The sequence below is a fragment of the Halictus rubicundus genome, chromosome 8 (genome assembly GCF_050948215.1).
Source record: "Halictus rubicundus isolate RS-2024b chromosome 8, iyHalRubi1_principal, whole genome shotgun sequence".
Taxonomy (NCBI): Eukaryota; Metazoa; Arthropoda; class Insecta; order Hymenoptera; family Halictidae; genus Halictus; species Halictus rubicundus.
Genome location: NC_135156.1, coordinates 11,534,403 through 11,555,910, shown reverse-complemented (window position 1 = coordinate 11,555,910; position 21,508 = coordinate 11,534,403). Strand labels below are relative to the sequence as shown.

The window sequence follows — 21,508 nt, the reverse complement described above, 5'->3', positions numbered from 1 at the left end:
TTTAGCGCGCGATTTCTGCGTGTTATGTTTCGTGATTTTGAACAACTAACAATATGCAAAGTACTGAAGAATTTCCATTCCCTTTCCCACCGTATACTATACAAAATCAATTTATGAAAGAATTATATAAATGTTTGGAGAATGGCAATTTAGGGATCTTTGAAAGTCCAACAGGTACCGGTAAGTCTATGTCAATTATTTGTGGTGCTCTGAAATGGCTAATTGACCATGAAGAATCTGAAAAGGATGAATTAAACACGGCAATTTCTGAACTTGATAAGAAAATAGACAGCCATTCCAATACTTCCGATGACTGGTTATTCGTACAGACTGAACAAATGAAATTGAATGCTGAGAAACAAATAATCCAAAGAAAATTAAACAGTATTCTTCAGTACGAACGTAAAAAGAATTCGATCAAGGACATAGTAAAAAGTGCAAATAACACAAAAAAGTTACACGCACGTATGAAAACTGGTGGTACAAAACAAAAAGAAGAAACAGAAAATGAGTTACCATTGGAAAAAGTGAATGTAATACCAGAAGAAAAGATTGAAGAAGAACTAGTTTTAGAAGATGTCCAGAATTCGGATAATTCTGATAGCGAAGAGGATGAAGAAGATATTTATGAAAACACTAAAATCTTTTTTTGTTCAAGAACACACTCTCAACTTTCGCAATTTATAGGAGAACTGAAGAAGAGCCCTTATTCAAAAATGGTATCTGTTGTGACATTAGCATCAAGGTAACTTTCCCATATTTTTTTTCTAGACAAATTGTATTAGGCTGAGTTTATTTTTACCTTTGTACATTTTGAATAATTTTAGGCAAAATTATTGTATTAATAAGAATATTAGAAGGTTGAAACAATTGAATTTAATGAATGAGCATTGTTTGCAGTTGCAAAAGAAAAAGACAACTGTTAAAGATGAAAAAGATCTGAAAAGAAAGAAAGTCATGACCAGTTGTCCATTCTTACCAGGTAATCAAGACCTGTTGATAGGAGAAACTATAACACAAATTCAGGATGTTGAAGAAATTGCACAGAAAGGAGAAAATATTAAAACTTGTGCGTATTATGCATCAAGAAAAGCAATTCCACATGGTCAGCTTATATTAATTCCATATAATTCTATATTACATAAAAACACTAGAATTAGTTCTGGAATCAAATTAAAGGGAAACATACTAATAATTGATGAGGCCCATAATTTATTGGATGCTATTGAAAGAATGCATAGTGTTATGATTTCAGGAAGAAATATATTGCATTGCTATAGCCAACTTTCGCAATATCAAAAAAGGTATTAACAGGTATTTGCTTGTATAACAATAATAATTATTATTGCTATTTACCCTATTCTATTTTAGGTTCCAAGCGTTGTTCTCTGCTAAAAGTGTGTTAAGCTTAAGTCATTTAAGTTTTTACTTGAAAAAGCTAATAACCATTTTTGGTGCTACTACAAAATCAAATCCTAGTGATGTTCTTAATACAGAAACGACTCCAAAATTATACAAAGTTGAAGAGTTTGAGCTGATAACAGAAATTGATAATGTAAATATATTTGAGTTGTTGAAATTCATTAAGAATTCTCGATTAACTCATAAACTTCAAGGTTTTATGGAGCAGTACGGAGATCAATTAAAAATTCAAAAGAATCATGCAAAAACATCTGGTGTAACACAATTTTTAAATACTATCCAAAACAAAAGTTTAGAGCACAATGCAACCGACACTGTTACTGGTACAATATCCGAAGAAGAACAATCAAATAATCCACTAATACCAATTGTGAGTTTTATTGAATGCTTACAAAGTAATTGTAGCGATGGACGAGTATTCGTTGTTCCTGGTCCAACCATCGGTCAAAGCATTATCAAATTTTTATTATTAAATCCAGCTACCCATTTTCATGATATTGGTATGTACATGTGCTTAAATTAGAGGTGTGCGAGAAATTTTTGAGAACTCTACTCGTTTCGACCCATTCCAACCATCGGGTACCCGACATTTTCAGGTTCTCGTACTCCTCTAGTTTAAATGTAATTGCTATTCAAGTTGTTTTATGGAAATTTAATACTCAAATATTTATAGTACGTGATGCTAAGGCTGTAGTATTGGCTGGTGGAACAATGGCACCAATGGATGAATTTACAGAACAATTATTTATAGCAGCGGGTGCTGCACCTGAGAGGATTGTCACATTCTCATGCGATCATGTAGTTCCACAAGAAAACATAACATGCAATATTGTGACATGTGGTCCAACTGGCATTGAATTTGAGTTCAATTTCCAAAATCGACAAAATACAAAGCTGGTGCATATTTAATGAAATAGATCACAATAATGTAAATTTTTATATATAATATATTTTATATTTTGAATATTTCAGTTAGACGAACTAGGGAGAGCGTTGGTAAATATATGTAATATTGTACCAGCTGGAATCGTAGTATTTTTACCTTCTTATAATTTTGAAGAATTACTGTACAAACACTTAGACAAGTCTGGTATCATAGCTAAAATTTCTTCAAAGAAGTGTGTTTTCCGAGAGCCTAAATCAACTACTCAGGTATTCTGTTCGCTTATTTTAGTAGCAAATTTGTTCTAAAGTTTCAAATATCATAGATAAATTTTTCAGGTAAACGTAATTTTGGAGCAATATGCGCATCACATTAAAAAGCCCCAGAGCCCACAAAATGGATCATTATTATTTAGCGTAGTAGGTGGTAAACTAAGCGAAGGTTTAAATTTTTCTGATGACTTGGGTAGATGTGTTATAGTAGTAGGAATGCCATATCCAAATGTTAAATCGCTAGAACTACAAGAAAAAATGAAATATTTAAATGAAAACGTTGTATGTACATATCTTTTCATAGAAATATGTAATACGTGTAGAGATGTGCGACAACCCGAAAATTCTTGAGAATGCCGATACGTTCGAGAATCCGAATATGTTTGGGAATAAAATCTCTAACATTCTCAAGAATCCTGACATATTCGAGAATCCCGAAATTTTCGAAAATCCATCCCGATCCCGAATAAAATTCTCACAACCGTCCTGACACGATATTTTCGGGTACTCGCACATCTCTAAATACAGGGCAGTTAAAAATCCTTATTTTCTTCTGTTTACCAGAAATCTGGTGCTGGACAGAATTTTTATGAAAACGCCTGTATGAAAGCGGTGAATCAGTGTATTGGACGAGCTATTCGACACATTAATGATTACTCAACAGTTGTATTATTTGATAAACGATATTCCCAGAAAACTAAAGCACTTCCACATTGGATTCAACGTACAGTAGTAAGTCATAGTACCTTTGGTAGCATGATCAGTATTGTAGCTAAATTTTTTAGTAAAAAACGAAATGAGTTCAACAAAAAATAATTCGTTTCACATTTATACAATTTTACTTATAAAATACTGTGATTTATAATATACTGTATAAATTTACTACATAAAATTTGCAAGTTGTACATTAAATTTGTACGTTAAGTCATGACAATAAACTTGTCCAGGGTACAATATGCAACATGGGAAATGTGACTGAAACAAATTCATTACATAGACTTTTCTTTAGCACTTTCATTTAAAGAGATTTAAACTTTACATTTTACATATACATTTAAGTAACATACTCACGTAATGTATTGCGTTAGGATAATTTTGTGGTTGAATAGTAAAACCGCAATACTTTTTGTAATGAGCTCCATGTTTTCCTAAAATAAATTCTAATTTTTTTGGTATAGTTAGGACTTTTTGCCATGACTTTTCAATTTCTTCTTCTTCGTCCTCATTGTTACTTGTGTAACTTTTAATACTGTTGTCTGTATTATTTTCTTCCTGCAAAAAGGATAAACATATATCTATAAAATTAAAAAAAGCTTTAGCATTTGTAATGTTGAAATACGATAAATAATTGTATTTACTTCCTCTTCTATCGAGTCAGAACTAAATGAAAACTCTGGAATAGTGGGTGGTATACGACCTCCAGTATAAAATTGTACACCACATTGATCAGAGTAGATTTCTAAGGTACTATATAAATATATTATATTTAAAATAATAGTATTCTGTAGAGGTGTGCGAGGATTCCGAAATTTTCGAAAACCCGATCCACCCCGACCTATCAGGTATCCGATACTTTCGGGTTTTCGCACACCTCTAGTATTCTGTAATAATAATGCATTGTTAGTAATTTAATGAATCTGTACCGTCCACTTTTTACATGCCATGCTTTTGCAACAAATAAACATCCAGATTGTCCATTTTTTGTAATACAAAGATTGTGATCGTAACCTTCCCCTGGTGGTACCTACATGTAAGACAATGTTTTGAGTGTTTTTCAACAATATTTTTACAGTAATATTTAGTCCTTTTATACCTTTTCCATATATTCACCCATAATTCTTGGTATTCTAAAATCCATTACAGTTCCACCTACTCCACGTATTGCACCTGTTGGTACAGGATCTGTATAATCCGAGAATGTCCATCGATCGCAATTAAAAAGTATTTTATGATTTTTTAATTCTATTTCTCCTGCATCCTAGGGCGTACTTGATATCAATAAATTGCTTAAATGAACATCACGTTTTAAAATACATTATTACTTACATGGCCAGCTAAGTTAAACATCGAACCATGCGATAGATTTATTATTGTTGGTTTAGATGTTGTTGCTCTCATACATATGTCCAACTTATTATCTGTAGTTAATTTAAATCTTACTGTGGTTAGCACTGCACCTGGATAGCCCTCCTCTCCATCTGGGCTTAAATAGCTCATAACAACTGAGCATCCAGCAATGTACGAGTCCCAAACTTTACGGCCAAATCCATGTGTCTAGAGAAAATGTATAACACTTAAGTCAGAAAACATACGATGGTATGAGATATATAAAATTAATTTACCCCTCCATGTAAATGATGTTTTCCATTGAAATCATTTTGTGTTAATTGATAATCTCTACCTCTGATAGTTATGTGTCCATCTTGAATACGATTTGCACATCTTCCTAGTATGCATCCAATAAATGGATTTGTTACAGGATTCATATATCCTATAAAATTCAGATGTAGATTGTTAATAAATATTAATATCACTTAATTATTTGAAATACATGACATCAAACCTTTTAAATCATCGAATCCAAGAACAACGTCAGCAGAGTGTCCATACTTATCTGGACATTTTAAAGACATAATCGTAGCTCCCCAAGTAATAACAACAACTTCCATTCGATTAGCATTTATGATAGTATATGATTTTACTATTTTTGGTATAGAGTCGGTAAACATTTGGTTTTCATCATTATCTGATTATTTGTAATTTATATTTTATACAAATCATCATTTATCCTATGCTGTAGCAATAGATAATCAAACAACCTACCAACCCAAATTTCTCCAAATATTCCTTCTGTAATTGTTATGTTTTTACAATTGCACCCTTGAAATTCCATGTTTATTAATAAAATTAGAATTGATACGATGAATTTGAAGCAATATTAATATAACAAAATGTTCATAGTATTTAAAATGATACAATAATTTTCACACATTTAAAACTTTTTTCTAGCTTACATAACGGCAAGTCATTTGTTTTTTTTTTTAATATGCACACGCGGATATAAAAAACATAGAATATTTATTACTATAAAAATATATGTGAAAGAAAAGATTTAATTTGTTTTCTGCTGTTATTTGAAATGATTTATTAATAATAATAAAGCATCACCTACAATCTGTGATGCTTGAATGTTACAATAATTGTAATAATTAATATAATATATATTCCAGTTACTATTTATAATTTATATAATTAATATTTATAGAATAATGTACAATGCTTGGAAAAATACATGAATTTTTAGTGCAAATTAGACACCGCATCGATACGTTTCCCGTTCAGTTATTTTTTGTTTAAATTTCATTACATTTAAACATGTCGAGTAAAAAATCGAAGACGATATTCGTTATTGCATTTCTTTAACGTATTTACCTCTTTTAAATTTTGCATACTATAAATTGAATATTTGTTGCCTGCTTTCCCATATTATTATTATTTCTCGCGTATTCGTAATTATTGATGGTCGTGCAGTGCCCAATGTCTTGTTTGGCAAAGTATATTCACCACAGAAAATTCTCTGAAATCCCTATCTCATCGTACAACGTTTTTAAGTTATATTACACAAAATGTTTTTTTTTTCTCAAGCTTTGGGTTCTGCATTTCATTACTTTTTAAGGCGCACACCAAAGCAGTCATTTGTTACTTAAATACATGTGGAACACATTGCACTTAGCTTATATTAGTAATACTCTTACAACTACAGAGTAATTTAAAATTTAAATAAATCGTCAGTGATTACGGGTTTACGGGTTGCAGTACATTCTACGTCCTCTTAGTTCATATATTACAAAAAAATACTGACAAAAATTAATTTCACACACAAATACCGAATAACTGAACAACTGCGATAACTCCTCAATACGAATTGTTTTCAAATATCATTAAGCAAAATTATTTAGCGTATTATACAACAAATAAACATATAAAGAATGGAGGAGATATTGCTAAATACTTTTGTGTACAATGAAAGCACACATGTTTCACAATTATCATCTTGGTCATAAGTGTTATTGTACAAATTACTAATTTGTAAGCAGCATGCAGTATTACTGAAATTTCAATAAGGAAATATTTACAACTTCAATTTATACGGAAAGAAACATGTTCAGACAACAATATTTTTGGTCTTGTATAATTTAAAAATAAAATAAAGAGATCAGTAATAAATTAGTTAGAAAATAATTAGTTTATGTATATGTAAACAAAGTCTTTCGATACATATAGATTTTAAAATGTTTATGCTGTCAACATTACGAATATTACATGTGAAACATCACATCAGCAGTTACTCTGAACATTGTTTCTTAGAAAATTGTATCTAATTAATGAAACATATCATCTATGAATGGTCTTTAATGAAATACAAAACTGGATGTTTCTCTTACTTTAAGCTAAAGAAGTTATAATATATAAAAAATAAATATAGCTTAGACTAGCACTGTTGGCGATCATATGCCATTACACAATTGATAATTGATAGCTGCCTAATATTGTATTTTGTATAAGTAAATTATTGTTACTATCAACAATTACTGTTATTAGCATTCTAAGATTTCATTAAATATTTTTCAATTACATTGGAAGCATTTTCAATTTTTTTGTGTCTCTTAATATATTAAGTACATGATACTAGCACCGTAGAATATCTTTGTACAGCATAGAAAGGCATACCCATGAAATATTATTCTATAAGTTTCTATTAATAACATCATAAATATTTCATCAGTAATCGAAGTTTGAAAAAGTATGAGTATAAACCAGATGAGTTATTTTACTTTGTATGTAATAAACTATAAATATACCAATTTAATGGGTTCGCTTTTCTTGCTTAAGAAACACTTAAATACATCTTTAATGCTTTGCTAATTCTACTTTGAAAAAAAATTTCTTGGTGAAATCTGTTAGAAATTTTGTTTACAGATCGAAGTAAATTATATCAAAAAGAAACTTCACTACACACCCCAAAATCTATATTTTATGAGTATATTACAATATTTGTTCAAGTCTATCAAATATTAAACTCCACCAAAAAATTCTTCTTCAAAGTAAATTCTTTTTCATTTCTTCATCTTTACTGTATTTTATGTACATTGCAACATATCCTACAATACTGATTATCATTCAAGAAATTATTGCAAAAACATAGAGTTCTTGAGGAAAGAATCTGTACTGCTTTTTTTTTATATATAACATTCTAAATGAGGTCAAAGAAATAAATGAATTATTTTGATTAGATAAAACATGGCGTAGAATATACGCAACATGTAAATAAGTTTTGATTGGTTTGTAAGTTTAATCTAAATTATGTAACTGTTACTTTACATTCTTGAACCAATAAATTAAATATATATGTTCATATAAAAATCAAGTTTAGTTAATATCTTTTTAGTAGTTAGAGAGAAATAAGATATTTAGATCAAAATACAGAGTATTACAAGTATTACTTTTCCTTCCTTCGTGCGATTAGTAAAAAAGGAAAAGAATCATGGATTCTTTTTAATACCCAGTATTTCGATTATTTATTAACAATTTGAGAATAAAATAATTTCTGAGGCACTCGTGCACTTAAAAATCCAAAAAATATTTTAGATTATACTGTACAAAGTGTGATCTATATAAAGGAATGTATCGACCATTGTTACATTGTTAAACAAATAGTAACTATCCAATATATTTTTATATGTACAATGTTGATTATGTATATGGAGTGTTTTCGTTCTAAAACAATTTCCCAAATATATCACACCTTAGATGGCTATATACTTTTTATAGCTATACTAAGTATGTTAAACACTTTTCTACAGGTACGCCAATCACTTGAATGCATACTGTTCTTTATATATATAAAAAAAGTATCATTTTGACTGCTCATGGCATATTAAATTAAGTCTACTATGCTGGTAGCTCACAAATGCATAAAAAATCCCACTGTACAAATTTTTCACACGTGTACCTAGTGCCATGGTGTCTGTATAAAAAGTAAAAGATAGTAAAATAATTGTAAAACCTGACACAGTATAATGGCAAACAGAAAATGCATGTCTATTATCCTACTTATGCATTACAAATATTTCATGTAAAAAAACCTGTATATACAGGAAAACATTGTGGTATTTGTTTTGTATTAACTATTATTTATGGCCTAAAATTTTCCTATTTAGTATACTTAGATATATTGTCGTAAAATAATGGTGAGAAAAATTATATATGTTTTCGTATGTGTAATAATTGAATTTATTAGTCTAGTATGTATCGGTCATTATTCCAATCGCATGTAAAAATGAATAATTTTAAGTTTAGATTTGCATGACCCCTTTAATGTCTTAACTATAGCATCAATGTTTTCCTGCCTATTTATGTTTATAATTTATTATTTTTATTACACTATACAATAATCAGATTTAATATTTTTTAATTTTATCAGTAAACGTAAATTTTGATGGAATGTAAACTATTATTAAGATAAATATGTCTATTACATGCTATTGTATACATATGCAAGTACTGAAGATGAACTTAGCTGATCTCTTCTTTATGCAGTTGCATGGGTACACAAGATAGATACAAATCTAATTGTCTAGGTCTACAGTCGGAGACAAAATTAAGTGGACAAATTTTAACAACTGCTTTTACTTGCTTAAAATTGGACTTGAGTTTTTTTTTTTAGACGTTGGAAGGATTAGTTTACTAGGCAATGTGTAAAGAAATTTGTTTAAAATTGCTATTGCTCGAAATTTCGAAGAAAAAATGTTAAGGTCACGATTTCTAACTTTTTTATCTATGCCTGTAATGAAGATTTAAAATATGCCTTTTGTAGATCTAAGTAAGTTATATATATGCATAAAGTTTCCTTTTTTCTTTCTAACTTCGACCAATAGTAATTTTTAATTAATTTTTTTTATACATTACCTAGTAAATGTATCTTTTTAATATCTCAAAAAACTCAAGTCGTTTGGTCCAATTTTAGAAAAATTGTTAGTTTTTAAAGAGTGTCCACTTAATTTTGTCCCTGACTGTATATTCAAAGAATTCAATTCTAAATGTTCAAAGAAATTAGTTCATAAAAAGTAAGAAACTAGCAATTTAATGACTGTACTGGCACATACAAAGACAAATCTCCTTACCAAAGTCATGTAAAACACCTAATCTCATTCTTATTCAGCAGAATGACGAGGTTTCACTGAGTCTTTTACATAACATGAGCTTTTTGATCAGAATCTACATTTAGGATTCTTCTAAGACTCCTTAAGTTCTATTTTAATAGAACTATAAGATAGGGAGAGCTTCTGACTGCCATAATTTTCGACATTGTTACAATAACAGAAACTACATCTGATAAAATCTAAACTTCTTTGGCAACCAGATTAAAGAATACTTCATCCTATAGTTAGTTCAGAACACGATACCATTGATGCTGTCAAAAATATCAGGCCATACATCAAAAAATATCAGGCATACAAATCTTCCGAGATCACACTCAGAAAAGAATTCAGAGAATACGTCCTAAATAGCTACGCAACTGCAAAGAAAAACAGCTCTTGCTCTTTGCATCAATCTGTTATACAAAGCAGGAATCAATTAAGAAATACCTTTTACAAAAACCAATACAAAGCCAATCTGACTAGTGTTATCATCTTGTCTCCCAGCGCATCGTAAGCACTATCTTGCATCGTCTGTTCAGAAGTTTTGTGATTCTAATTTGAGTATTTGTACTTACTGTAAAAGCTACGCAATTAAAACGAAAAATGAAAAAGAATACTTAGAAAAAAAGGACAGAGGAATTTTTTTCTAAAAAAATATGAATTTTTAATTACAGCTTCTGTTGCAGCTATTGAATAGAATCCATAGAATATAATTAATGTAACCTATAGAAAAGAATAGAATCTAGAGTAGCTATTTACGAGTATGCAAAGTTATTACATACAATACAAACAACGGATGCAAGATGTACGGAATGTATGAATAAAATATTTGTAATACATACAATTTAAATAACAGTACATAGTATCGAATGCACAATGCAAACTATACAATCCCGAAATTCACGCTATTTCTACAAAAACAGTCTGATTGGATACAAGAGTCTTTCACGACAATGTTTCAGTATTTATACATTTGGAATGTTAAATTCTTACTGTATTCGATGACCTGCACTAGTATATGAAAAAACATCCTGCAGGAGGCAGTGCTTTCAAAATGTGTATCGCAATATTCTCTTGCCATAAAGATTTGATCGATCTCTGCCACGTCAGATACTCTTTGATTCATATAATTCTAATTAAATGTTACTTTCAAGATTGACAAACATTTCGGATTATTAATTATATCTATATCGCCTTTATTATTTTAAATAAGCCAATGCTATGACAAAAATTCTCTTTCTAATTCCGAAATACTTGGTTTCCTACTTCTGTTTAACCGACGATTAGCTTGTAACGGTACAGTGCCATCCTGGCTTTGCCCGTGTACCGGAATATCGAGTAAAGTTTCTCTGTGCTCTCGCGATACTCCATCACGATCGAAGGTCACTGGGGAAAACCGAACCCTACTAATAGAAATTTGACTATCTTTAGCTGAGACGTAGCTCGAATCCTCGGACGTCAAAGAATCCGGAGGGGTAGGATTCGTCGGTGTGCCGGAGCCCGAGTTGTTTTTGCTAACGCTCTTGTTCGGAGAATTGTACGAATAATTAGATCGTTTCAAACTCGATCGTAATCGGCTAACAACTTCTAAATTGCTCGGTCGTTCGCCCGAGTTCGAATTCGAATCGTGTGAGTTCTGACGTGTCAGTATTTGCGAACCATATTCTTGATGAAGCATACTAGGACTATACGTTCCTACGTTTGAGATGACGTTCGAAGGTCGTTGGTAATAATGTCCAGGCGAGTTGAAAGAATAATCGTCCTCATCTTCTAGACGAAACGTTGGGTTAACGTTACTTTGACTCGACGTGCTCGCGTTCGAAACGTTTGATGATGTACGATGATGAGTATACGGAGGAAGTCTTGATACAGGCCGAGCCGGACTATTTATACTGCTCGGATTGTCATAAGCGTGTGGAAATTCAGGGCACTCAAGCATTCTATCACTGAAGGAGAATAGTTGTGTGAGCATCACATTTTTTAGAGGTGTGCGAGACCCGAAAATGTCGGGTCGGAACAGGTCGAGAATTTTATTACGGATTCATAGAGCTCTCGAATATTCTCGAGAATCCCGAAATTTTTAAGAACCCGATTGACCATCGAGTGCCCGACATTTTCAGGTTCCCGCACACCCCTAACATTGGAGAATTTATCTTCGATACTATTGCAAACACTTACTGGTAGTCTGTAGGTACAAAATACGTTGGTTCTGGTTGCCTATAATATTCTGGTGGAACGACTGTATACACTGGAAGTCCGAAGTCTGGAAAGGGAGCAACATTTCCCATGTATATCGTTGGTACTCTTTCCATTCGATCTACTCTTCCTGCATCGTGTGTAAATACATCTTCGTTACTTGTGCTGCTGCTCTTCCTTCTAGGACTTGGTGTTGGCGCATTAGAACCTGCCGTACTACTCGCATAGTGTTGAGGCGAATCCGTGAATCTCAAAGGTTTATCGGGCATCACGCTGGGTGGAAGACCTGGTGCTATGCCACCCATGTTACTTAAGAATGGCCTGTAGTAGTGGCAAGATTTATCTCACTTATAATTGAAATGGTTTGAAAATATTCGATAAGCATTCAGAAAATACAGTCAGTCTTATTTTAAATCAGAATAACTTTTTTATAAGTGGGCTGAACCGCTTCAGTTTTTCTGCCAAGCTAGACGGATCAGTTTACTAGACAATATGTATTGAAAATTTTTGAAAAATTGCGTTTAGTCTGAATTACGAAAGAAATAGTAAAAGTTGCTTTTTACAACTTCTTTATTTGAACTTAAACAATTGGGAAATTGATTAATTAGAAAATTACAGTTTTTCACGATGTTTAAAATTTATTCTGATTTAAAGCGCGTGCCATAAATTATGTGAATGATTGTAGATGTGATTATAAACGCAATCTTTTACCTGTAATGTCTAGCTGGTCCATGGTACGTGTTATGGGGATAACCACTACTTGAACTAAACTCGTAATCAGGACCAAGATAGCCAGAGTTCCTATTTGATCCAGTATCCGCTTGAAACCACCATCTTGAAGGTTCTTCTTCGCTGTCACCAAGCCGAGGATACAATCTTGGATGAATCGGGGATATGTTTGACATTCTTACATCATATCCAGTTGCTACTCCAGCTAGCATAGCTGCGATATTGTACAACACCAGTTCTATTATGCTTAACTTTGGTTTTTTCATTTCTCCATTATAGAGAGTCGGCATTGGAACAGGCATTGGCATGATGTAAGGTCCAGTTAATCCAGGTTTCAAGGAATAATCTGATGTTACCCAGTCCGATGAGAGATCAGATGCTACAGCTGTATAATCTATAAAAACAATCAAATTTCTACAATAATAATGGTGGTATTGGTGCATATTTATAAAAAGCGCAGACATAATATATTTTTACTTTCCTTTTTATAATATAGAATAGTTTAGAATACTTTTTCTCTTGCTAGTATTTTGTTTAATCTTATTTATTGCAATTACTTATAATTAAATTTATTTACTTCTTACCTTTAGAAACTTTCAGAAGAATTTTTTGTGAATGTTATATAAATCTATTGTATTAAATTTCTAGTAAACTAATTTAGTATTGTAGTTGCATCATGCTTACATGTTATTGAATTACTTACAATTATTTACGTGTACAAGCACAATGTAATACGTGCATTGTATTAAAACATTACATGCTGCGTTCTTGTTTTGACTATTTGTTACTATTGCTAAATCCTATAAAGCTTATACATTATTTTTCTAGAAAACAATGACATAAGCGCAAAGATCATGTCTTAAAAATGAGCCATACTTGTTGGAAAATATTGGATCTCTGGAAATGAAGCAGAGTGTACAGGAAGGAAAAAATAAAAATGCTTGAATGACAGTAAGCATTTACTATAACTAATTTTAAATCATTTTCTTTACCCCATTTGATTTTCAATTTTTTCATTTTGAAAAAATCTTAGTTTGTCTTCATTTTGTTTACTTGTTTGTTGAATAAAAATAGATAAATAAAATTTACATTGTTCATTATATACAAGTAATTATTCGGCAGCACCCCCTGTTTTATAATAATTTGCATTTGATATTTTACACGAAAATCAGAATAGATAGGAATATAAAAAAAGACTAACGGACTAGTATTTACTCAAAAACGAGATTGGAAGTTTAGGGTAAGAAAAGGACCAAACCCAATTGGCATTAACAGTTAGGATCCTACTGGAAGCATGCAGAAGGATTCTCTTACGCTCGGCTATTGGCAAAAACGATTAAAAAATTGAAATATATAAAAAGCAGACAGAAAGAATTCTATTACTTTTTTTTTATTTTTATAGTTAGTATAGTAATCGAAACAAGTATGCAAAACTCAGTTATCTTACAAAGTATTTAGTGTGTATACTTTTTTTAAACATACACAATTGAAGTTATTTACGAAAAAAACATTACATTTACTTCAAAGTTGTTAAATGCTACTGAATTACCACAAACCGAGCGTAAAAATTTAGAAAACGAAAAAACAAAATTCAATGTGTCGAACTGAAAAGGTTTTATTGAAAAATTTTCTATTTCTAAATACAAGTGTGTGTGTCGCTCCATGTGTTGAATGTGATGTGTGCAAAATTTCTGAATCTAAAAAATGTAGAGAGACTATGGTAATACAAAAATGGAATCGCTGTTAAATTGGGCTAAACAATTGACACAAATCAAAAGTTGATTCAAAATGCATCTGAGATAACAAGGAGAACAGTACAACTCTACTCACAATCGAAATATGATACTCTATATAATTTTGATTTTTTTAAGTCACAAAATTACAACTATAGAAGAAAAAAACACACGTTTTCTGTGAACGCTCCTAAATAAGAGAAACAATTTTCAACTAGATTTTTTGTTGTAATGGCAGAAGCACATGATTTTTTTTTTCACATAGTAGTGGGCTGTTAGCTCTGCTTTGTTAGAATGTTATGTAGTCCAAACAACATCAGAAAAGAACCAACACCAGAAAGACTGCATTTACATTTTATGTACTCATTAAATTATAGTTCAAAATACGAAGTTCTTATCAGTTTAAATTAGGATAAATAATGTTTAGATTATTGGAGGGTAAAAATTACCCTTTATTAAAATATTTTAAAATAACAAAATGGCCATTGCGTAATTTGATAGACATTTGTATTTTGATAAAAGCTACTTTGATAACAAGGGTACCAAATAATAAGAGTAAAATTAATTTCAATTTTTCATCTAGTCCCTGATAAAACTTTATAACTATTTCCTATGAGAAGATAGATAAATCACGATATGTATCATTCTAAATAAATTCAACCGAATAAAATAATCTTAAACACAACACTATCGATGTAAAAAAAGTTTTGTAACTGTACATGTATTGCTATAATAAAATATATTTCTATACTTTATACTAATATATTTAGGCATTTCTCTATAAGAAACAGCAAACGTAGAAAATCTAACTGAATAGTGTACTCATGCACTCCTACGAAAAATAACTTTAAGCATACTCTACTTAAGTAGAATTTAGCGAAAAAAGGGGGGCGGGCGGGAAGAAAGGAAACCCTTAAATATAAAACATAAAAAGGCACTGTCCATCTGAGATCTCTGCTTCACTACAATGCGCAAAAAAGTAAAACCATTATTTATCGAGGCTAACTGTGATAAAGAAAGAAAAATGGTCAGGTCTTTTACAAAATGTAAAACGGTTTCGCAGCAATGTGAAGAGACTTACGAGTGGGATAGATGCTTTCCTCAGAAAGGCCTGCAGTAAAGAAAATATAGGGTTGTTACTAAAACATATAAAACAGAAAGAAGGCATATTCGTGAAATGCGTTTATGAGTTTGAATTTGCTCTGTACGCACATCTCTATCTTCATGAAATGCAACGTTATTTATCACTTTTCTTTAAAAATTTCTCTGTAACAGAAGTCTTGTGGGGCGTGTAAGCAACCGTGTTTAAATCTTCGGAACTTCTGTGCGAAGGAACATCCCTATGCGATTCAACTAGATCCTTTTTCGATCTCTGATTAATCGGCGAATTTTGACGATCGCAATCCTGGTATCCAGGCGTGTGCATGATCAAATCGATACTAGTATCGGTGTGATCCTCCTCGCAATTACGCAAGTATTCGTTACTTTTCGATCGTTGATGCAACTGGGAATTTAAATCGAAGCATTGATCTAATTGCGGGACACGTTGCTTCAAACATAGGTCCGATACATTGCTGATACAGTCGAGAGACGTAGGCGACCTTTTGAACTTATTCTCGTTGAACAATCCTAAAGAGTTTTTGGAAACAGAACTGTCGTTCGAATGTTCCGAATCAAAGTTACAGAGCTCCGACTCGAGGCTTTCGAAATCGATTCCTTCTCGTGAATTGGCCGTCAAGAATTTCGGTATTGCGCTACTTTGATCGGAATCACGTCGATTCAATTGCGGTATAAATATCGCATTATCTAAAACGTTGTACTCTACTTTAACAGCGGTGGACTTGTCATCGAGTGCATCGCGACTTCCCCACGCCTTCATCTTATTGAAAACCCTCAACGGACTTTTCGACATTCTTGACTTGTGCTGAGACTTCTTGCCAACCGAGTTCTCGGGGCTCGACTCTAATCCGTCCGCATCGTTGATCTTAATCGTGACAGAATTTTTTCGTTCGGCGCTACGCGGAGAATTCAAAGAGCTTTTCCTTGACCCAGAGGGGGAACGAAAGAAATCAGCGAGGGCGGTTAACCGTGATTCCGAGCTATCTCTACGCTTCGACTCTTTCGATTTACTTCTGTCCCGTTTCTTCTTCTTCACACGTTTCGCAGTGCCGACCAAACTAAATGCTACGTTTTGTACAAAATTCGAGGAATACGGGTGCTCCCATTCACCAGCTACGTGTCTCTGACACTTGGGGGGTGATGTTTTTAAAGTGTAACTAGCAGTAGGCTTTGAGTAATTATCCGTAACTACCAAATGCTCATCCGAGAAATGAGTTTTGAGATTGTTCGCCGATTTGTTATGCAATACCACCGACTCGTAAATATCGTTGTCCACAATAACCGAGTCTTCGTTTATATTGCAAGGTGGACAGCTCGTACTTTGCACAATGTTGTTAGAATTTTCTGGAATGTTGTTATAGCTATATCCTGGCTGATTGTCTATCAAATTATTTGCTGAGGAGTACAACTTTCTGGAGGAGGGGTTACCTATTTCTTGAAGAAGCGGGGAGCGGTGCGCGCTTGCCAACAGGGCTGTACGCAGGGGTGTCTTTTCGAGATCTGGAGCAGAACGAGACCACCGCTTGCCACCTGGTGACGCAGGATTTGGTGGCTGTGTGATAATAGCCCCGCGTTCCCGTTGGTGAAGTGTCGACGGTCCCCAAGTCTTACCCTTTACTCCGTCTGCTGGTACTAAAGAAGGAAGACAAAAAACAAAACGCTACTCACTACAATACTAGTTCTTCCACCTAGGCCAGACTCTTCGCGCGTTTCAAAAAGATAAAGATGTTTTCTCTCTTTTCTTTTCTTTTCTTTTCTTTCAGTGAATCAATACATCCAATTTTTACAGAGAAAGTTCAAATATTTATTATGAATTAGATGTACAGCAAAATCAAAGAAATCATTTGCTATTCTTTTACTTGTGCAACTTCAATATTTTGTACTTCAAAATCATATTGAAACAGAATTTGATTTAACATGAAAATAATATGCAACATAAACTTTCAAAAATACATAAAAGTGTATTCAATTATTCACGCCATGCTAATAAAGATAAAAAAAAAGAAAACTGAATACAACGTGACTACAAAGCACAAACAATGTGATTAAAAAATTTCTTAGAAATACAAAACAATATCGTAGGGCAAAATCATTCATATAATACCACACGTATTTAGAATCGTGAACTACTGAATGTTGATCGGATAAATCACTCACATGCGATTGCCCGAAGTCTTGGTATGCTCGGAGAACCTGGTGGACTGTTAGGTCTCGACGGATTCCGCACTTTTCCTCTATCCAGAGCTGTATGCTGAACAGTTATCGTGTGACGAAAATCTGGATAAAAGTATGGATATCAGTGGTATTCCATCGATCATTCAATACAACGTCCGATTGTATTTAACTTACCAGAAGGAGCGCTAATGTTACTACCAGGCTCCTTCTTATTTAATTTTAATCTAGATTTCTTGAATTTTCCGCGTCGTTTGTTTGGCGTAGGAGTATTTTGTTGTTGAATTATCATTACAGTAAGTTCGCGTTCTAGTAAGTCTATTTCTCGGGCAGCCAACTCTTGTTCTCGCTGTCTTAAATTTTCTTCATGTTGTCGTTGTTGTACTTGTGCTTTAGTTAATTCTTCTTCCCTGCAGCGCAATTCCTAATAAACAAATACACGAGAGTTAGAATTATCATATCTCTGCTGAATAAACTAAATGGATCTGTAATCAGAAAGAAAAGTAATTTGTAAACATTAATAATGGCTGCACATTGCCTTACCTCTTCTAAGGAGCGACATTCCTTTGTATAGCATTTGAAAAATGATTAAAAATGTTATTTGTATTATTGTCAATTAATCAAGTTCAAGGTAGAACATTTAAATTAAAAATTCTATCTTTATATAAGGCGGCACGTGTGATACAAAAGAAATACAATTTTATACCTTTTCCTTCATGCGCAATCCATGAAGAACTTGTTCAATTTCAAGTCTCCAGTCTTCTTGCATCGTGTGAAACGATTCGTGTGGCGTTGCTGCAAACGCGCTGCGAACTTCATCCAATGCTACAAGGATTTCTACAAATCCTGGTCTTGAATGACTGTCTGATGCCCAGCAAGCTAAGAAGTAATTATATGTTTTCCGTATTATTTCCGGACTGAAGTAAAACAAATATTTTTCACGTTGGCAAAGTAAATATTTTCACAATGATATACCTTCCATTAAAAACCTCCAAGGCTGAGGACAAGTTGATGGAATGGGCAATGTAAGTTTATTTACTGCAACGCCATATGCTACTGCCAGTGCATCTATTCCTTTATAAGGTGTTTCACCAGTTAAAAGTTCCCATAAAAGAACACCATAACTGTAAACACATGGAAAGTATTACTTTTATTAGTGAAATAATTTATCGAAACATTTACTGATACACTTAATATGATTAAAGTGATATAGGAGGCACCTAAAACTGACCTCCAAACATCACTGGCTTTACTGAAAGTACTCTTTTTAATAACCTCTGGTGCCATCCAAGCATATGTGCCTGCTGCTGACATGCGAGTTGTTTTATAAACTTCCCTCGCTAATCCGAAGTCAGTTATTTTTAATGTTTTATATTGTAGATCGTCATTTTCTATAGGCTCGCTTAATAACACTGTTATTAGTAAAAAGAAAAGTATTGTCAAAATATTTATACATTTATCAGCATATATACATAGAGTTTATATTAACTATAATCAACATTTGCACATTATCTTACCATTAGAACTTTTTAGGTCCCTGTGAATAAGACTTATAGGAGCTTTATTATGAAGGTAGTCCATTCCACGGGCAATTTGTATCGCCCAATCAACAAGTACATCAGGCCTGATTTTTCTACCGCTAAGAACCCTGTTCAAACTACCCCCTCTCGCATACTCCATCACGAGACACATATTTGGCATTTTTAAACAAACTCCTTCTAACTGCACAATGTTTTCGTGCTTCAATAACCAAAATAATTTTGCTTCTTGTCGAACATTTTCTAATGTAACGCTTGGATCTTCGTCTGGATCCTGACGGGCTGCTTTAACAGCCACTTCATGTTTCTGCCAGAATCCTCTAAAATATTATTAGATGTTAACAATGCTATTCAAAGAATCGTTGCATACACAGATGTAATTTGGCAATAACATCAAAAGATAGTTCTCTGTACCTATAAACTTTCCCGAATCCACCAACTCCAATCACTTCTTCTAATTGCAACTCCTCGAAGTCAATTTCAATCGGTTGAACCTTATCGATCACCGACGAGACCCTATCGATACTCTCCGCTTCTGCAACAAAATTGGCTGGAAAAATTCCAACTTTACCATGGATTTTTCCAGTCCACCATCCTTCGTCGCCCGAGATTTTCGAATCTTTCGATAGAACCTGAACCAAAAATACCAAACAAAACACACGTATATTTTCACATTTTAATACGAACTGTTTCGCTTTCAGAAATCCATTATATTTACCTCGACTGTTTCTCCCCTCTGCAAAGATAACTCATCCTCGCCTTGGGCAACATAATCGAATAATGCTGTAAATATAGTTGAACTATTGTCCTGCCTCGATTGAGAAGAGGAATGTGTACCATGAGAAGGACTAGTTTGTTGAGAAACAGTTCTTGCTGTGCCACCGCTGTGTGTATCGGACACACTGCTATCAGACATATTGTTGCTAGATGTACGCCCATACAAATATCCGTAACTAAAACATAAAGGCGAACGAGACGAGGTCCAAATTATAATTACTAAACTTCATGTAACATTGATACACTGCTAATTACTGATTTATACCTTGTGGAATGATTATTTGTTCTATTATTATATTGATATCTCGGAGATGAGTTAGCTGTGTTAGGACTATGAGAATTTGAGGAGCCATTCTCTGGATGAAGAAAAAATCGCTCGCTCGGATGACGAGCATCTGGTTGTCCGTGGTCCATCAAGGTAGACAAGCCTCTTGCCGATAACCCGGCTGGCGGCATATGGCCCTACGCTCCCCGTATTCTTTCCCCTTCTGTGGAAATCACACCTTGTTCGTCTGGTAGATTTTGTACAATATTGCTTAGGTTGAAAGGTGAATAGCAACATAAATCGTTCTAACTGTATTACTTGTTTGTCTTAAAATGAAATAAAGAAACATACATATGTATATATAAGGATCAGCAAGTTTTATGTCCACCTTCCATAATTTTCTAACACTGTACACAAATCCTTGCACATTTCACATATCATTTTCTACACATGTCTGTCGAAATCATTATAAACACGTGAACAGAAAATAGTTACGTGACATTTCCGAGGTGTTTTAAATGTACGCACACGTTTCGTGTGAAAATTGTGGGGTGAGAGGAGGTGATCACCACCACTAACACCCCGTGCATAAAAACACTTTAACAGTGACCGGCATTTTGATTCGCGAGTCCGGCACCAACGCGCGAGGATTTCGTGATTTTTCGTCGAGTATCATAATCCTGTCGGGATCACAACGGAATGAAATTTTCGAAGTGTAGAAAAAAAGCTCGATATGCCGAAAACCACTGTGGAGTCTCGCGTCGGGGTGTGTATACCCACAAGCCACTGTTGACGAGGCCGAAACTCCTCATTGAATTGGGATTAGGAGCAATGTACGCGAGACGTGCAGGGTTGAAAGCGACGTGTTCGCCTCCCGGAGGACACGACGCTTCGCGTCAGCCCGCAAAACGCACGATGATTCCACATTTAATGATAGAAAACGGAGCAGCACTCATAGCAATAACCTAACGGACGCCATGTTTCGTTTGACGGCCCCACCGTTGACGTGATGATATATTAGACCGCGATTCATAGGGAGGACATTTGAAAGGCCGCTCAAGTTGTTCGAGCTCCGCAATGTTCATCCACATTAAAGCAATAACAGCACTGTTACGGAGAAAACCCTTATTTTACGAAAAATTAGTCGATCGATAAACACATTTCGGATAAATGTTCCAACATTTTAATAGTAAAAAATAT

At 33.3% G+C, this 21,508-nt stretch overlaps 3 protein-coding genes across 8 annotated transcripts; 1 reads left to right on the top strand and 2 right to left on the bottom strand.

The window, feature by feature from the left end:
• The first annotated feature begins 1 nt into the window (after position 1).
• LOC143356619 (ATP-dependent DNA helicase DDX11) lies at positions 2-3,393 on the top strand. 2 transcript variants are annotated; one of them, XM_076792473.1, is made up of 7 exons: positions 2-745; positions 828-1,304; positions 1,372-1,922; positions 2,096-2,319; positions 2,395-2,574; positions 2,644-2,859; positions 3,142-3,393. In XM_076792473.1, exons 1-7 carry the CDS (start codon positions 54-56, stop codon positions 3,391-3,393), a joined length of 2,592 nt encoding a protein of 863 aa, XP_076648588.1. In that variant the 5' UTR covers positions 2-53. The 2 variants fall into 2 exon arrangements, with proteins under 2 accessions (XP_076648588.1, XP_076648589.1); XM_076792474.1 differs by having other exon boundaries at positions 2,644-2,863; positions 3,142-3,267.
• A 66-nt stretch (positions 3,394-3,459) lies between these two features.
• Positions 3,460-5,470, bottom strand: LOC143356621 (galactose mutarotase). The gene is made up of 9 exons (XM_076792475.1): positions 5,401-5,470; positions 5,141-5,323; positions 4,920-5,068; positions 4,624-4,851; positions 4,391-4,555; positions 4,221-4,321; positions 3,936-4,044; positions 3,649-3,849; positions 3,460-3,552 (listed from the first exon to the last, which is right to left on the bottom strand). Exons 1-9 carry the CDS (start codon positions 5,468-5,470, stop codon positions 3,460-3,462), a joined length of 1,299 nt encoding a protein of 432 aa, XP_076648590.1.
• Positions 5,471-9,291: 3,821 nt separating this feature from the next.
• LOC143356618 (mitogen-activated protein kinase kinase kinase 11) lies at positions 9,292-21,303 on the bottom strand. 5 transcript variants are annotated; one of them, XM_076792470.1, is made up of 15 exons: positions 20,660-21,303; positions 20,309-20,555; positions 19,985-20,219; positions 19,681-19,898; positions 19,246-19,586; positions 18,960-19,140; positions 18,704-18,852; positions 18,435-18,607; positions 18,272-18,292; positions 17,906-18,152; positions 17,714-17,833; positions 16,985-17,188; positions 12,687-13,098; positions 11,958-12,296; positions 9,292-11,725 (listed from the first exon to the last, which is right to left on the bottom strand). In XM_076792470.1, the coding sequence occupies exons 2-15, from the start codon at positions 20,497-20,499 to the stop codon at positions 10,999-11,001; spliced, it is 3,558 nt and encodes a 1,185-aa protein (XP_076648585.1). In that variant the 5' UTR covers positions 20,500-20,555; positions 20,660-21,303; the 3' UTR covers positions 9,292-10,998. The 5 variants fall into 5 exon arrangements, with proteins under 5 accessions (XP_076648585.1, XP_076648584.1, XP_076648583.1 ...); XM_076792469.1 differs by having other exon boundaries at positions 20,309-20,531; XM_076792468.1 differs by having other exon boundaries at positions 20,309-21,303.
• Between the last annotated feature and the right edge of the window lie 205 nt (positions 21,304-21,508).

Coding starts and splice junctions, on each gene's coding strand:
- LOC143356619 (XM_076792473.1), top strand. CDS start 54: ATGCAAAGTACTGAAGAATTTCCATTCCCTTTCCCACCGTATACTATA. Junction 1,305..1,371: donor CTTTCGCAATATCAAAAAAG/GTATTAACAGGT, acceptor ATTCTATTTTAG/GTTCCAAGCGTTGTTCTCTG. Junction 2,860..3,141: donor AATATTTAAATGAAAACGTT/GTATGTACATAT, acceptor TCTGTTTACCAG/AAATCTGGTGCTGGACAGAA.
- LOC143356621 (XM_076792475.1), bottom strand. CDS start 5,470: ATGGAATTTCAAGGGTGCAATTGTAAAAACATAACAATTACAGAAGGA. Junction 5,069..5,140: donor TGGATTCGATGATTTAAAAG/GTTTGATGTCAT, acceptor TGAATTTTATAG/GATATATGAATCCTGTAACA. Junction 4,556..4,623: donor TGTTTAACTTAGCTGGCCAT/GTAAGTAATAAT, acceptor AGTACGCCCTAG/GATGCAGGAGAAATAGAATT.
- LOC143356618 (XM_076792468.1), bottom strand. CDS start 20,499: ATGCCGCCAGCCGGGTTATCGGCAAGAGGCTTGTCTACCTTGATGGAC. Junction 18,853..18,959: donor AAAGCCAGTGATGTTTGGAG/GTCAGTTTTAGG, acceptor ATGTGTTTACAG/TTATGGTGTTCTTTTATGGG. Junction 18,608..18,703: donor TTGGAGGTTTTTAATGGAAG/GTATATCATTGT, acceptor ATTACTTCTTAG/CTTGCTGGGCATCAGACAGT.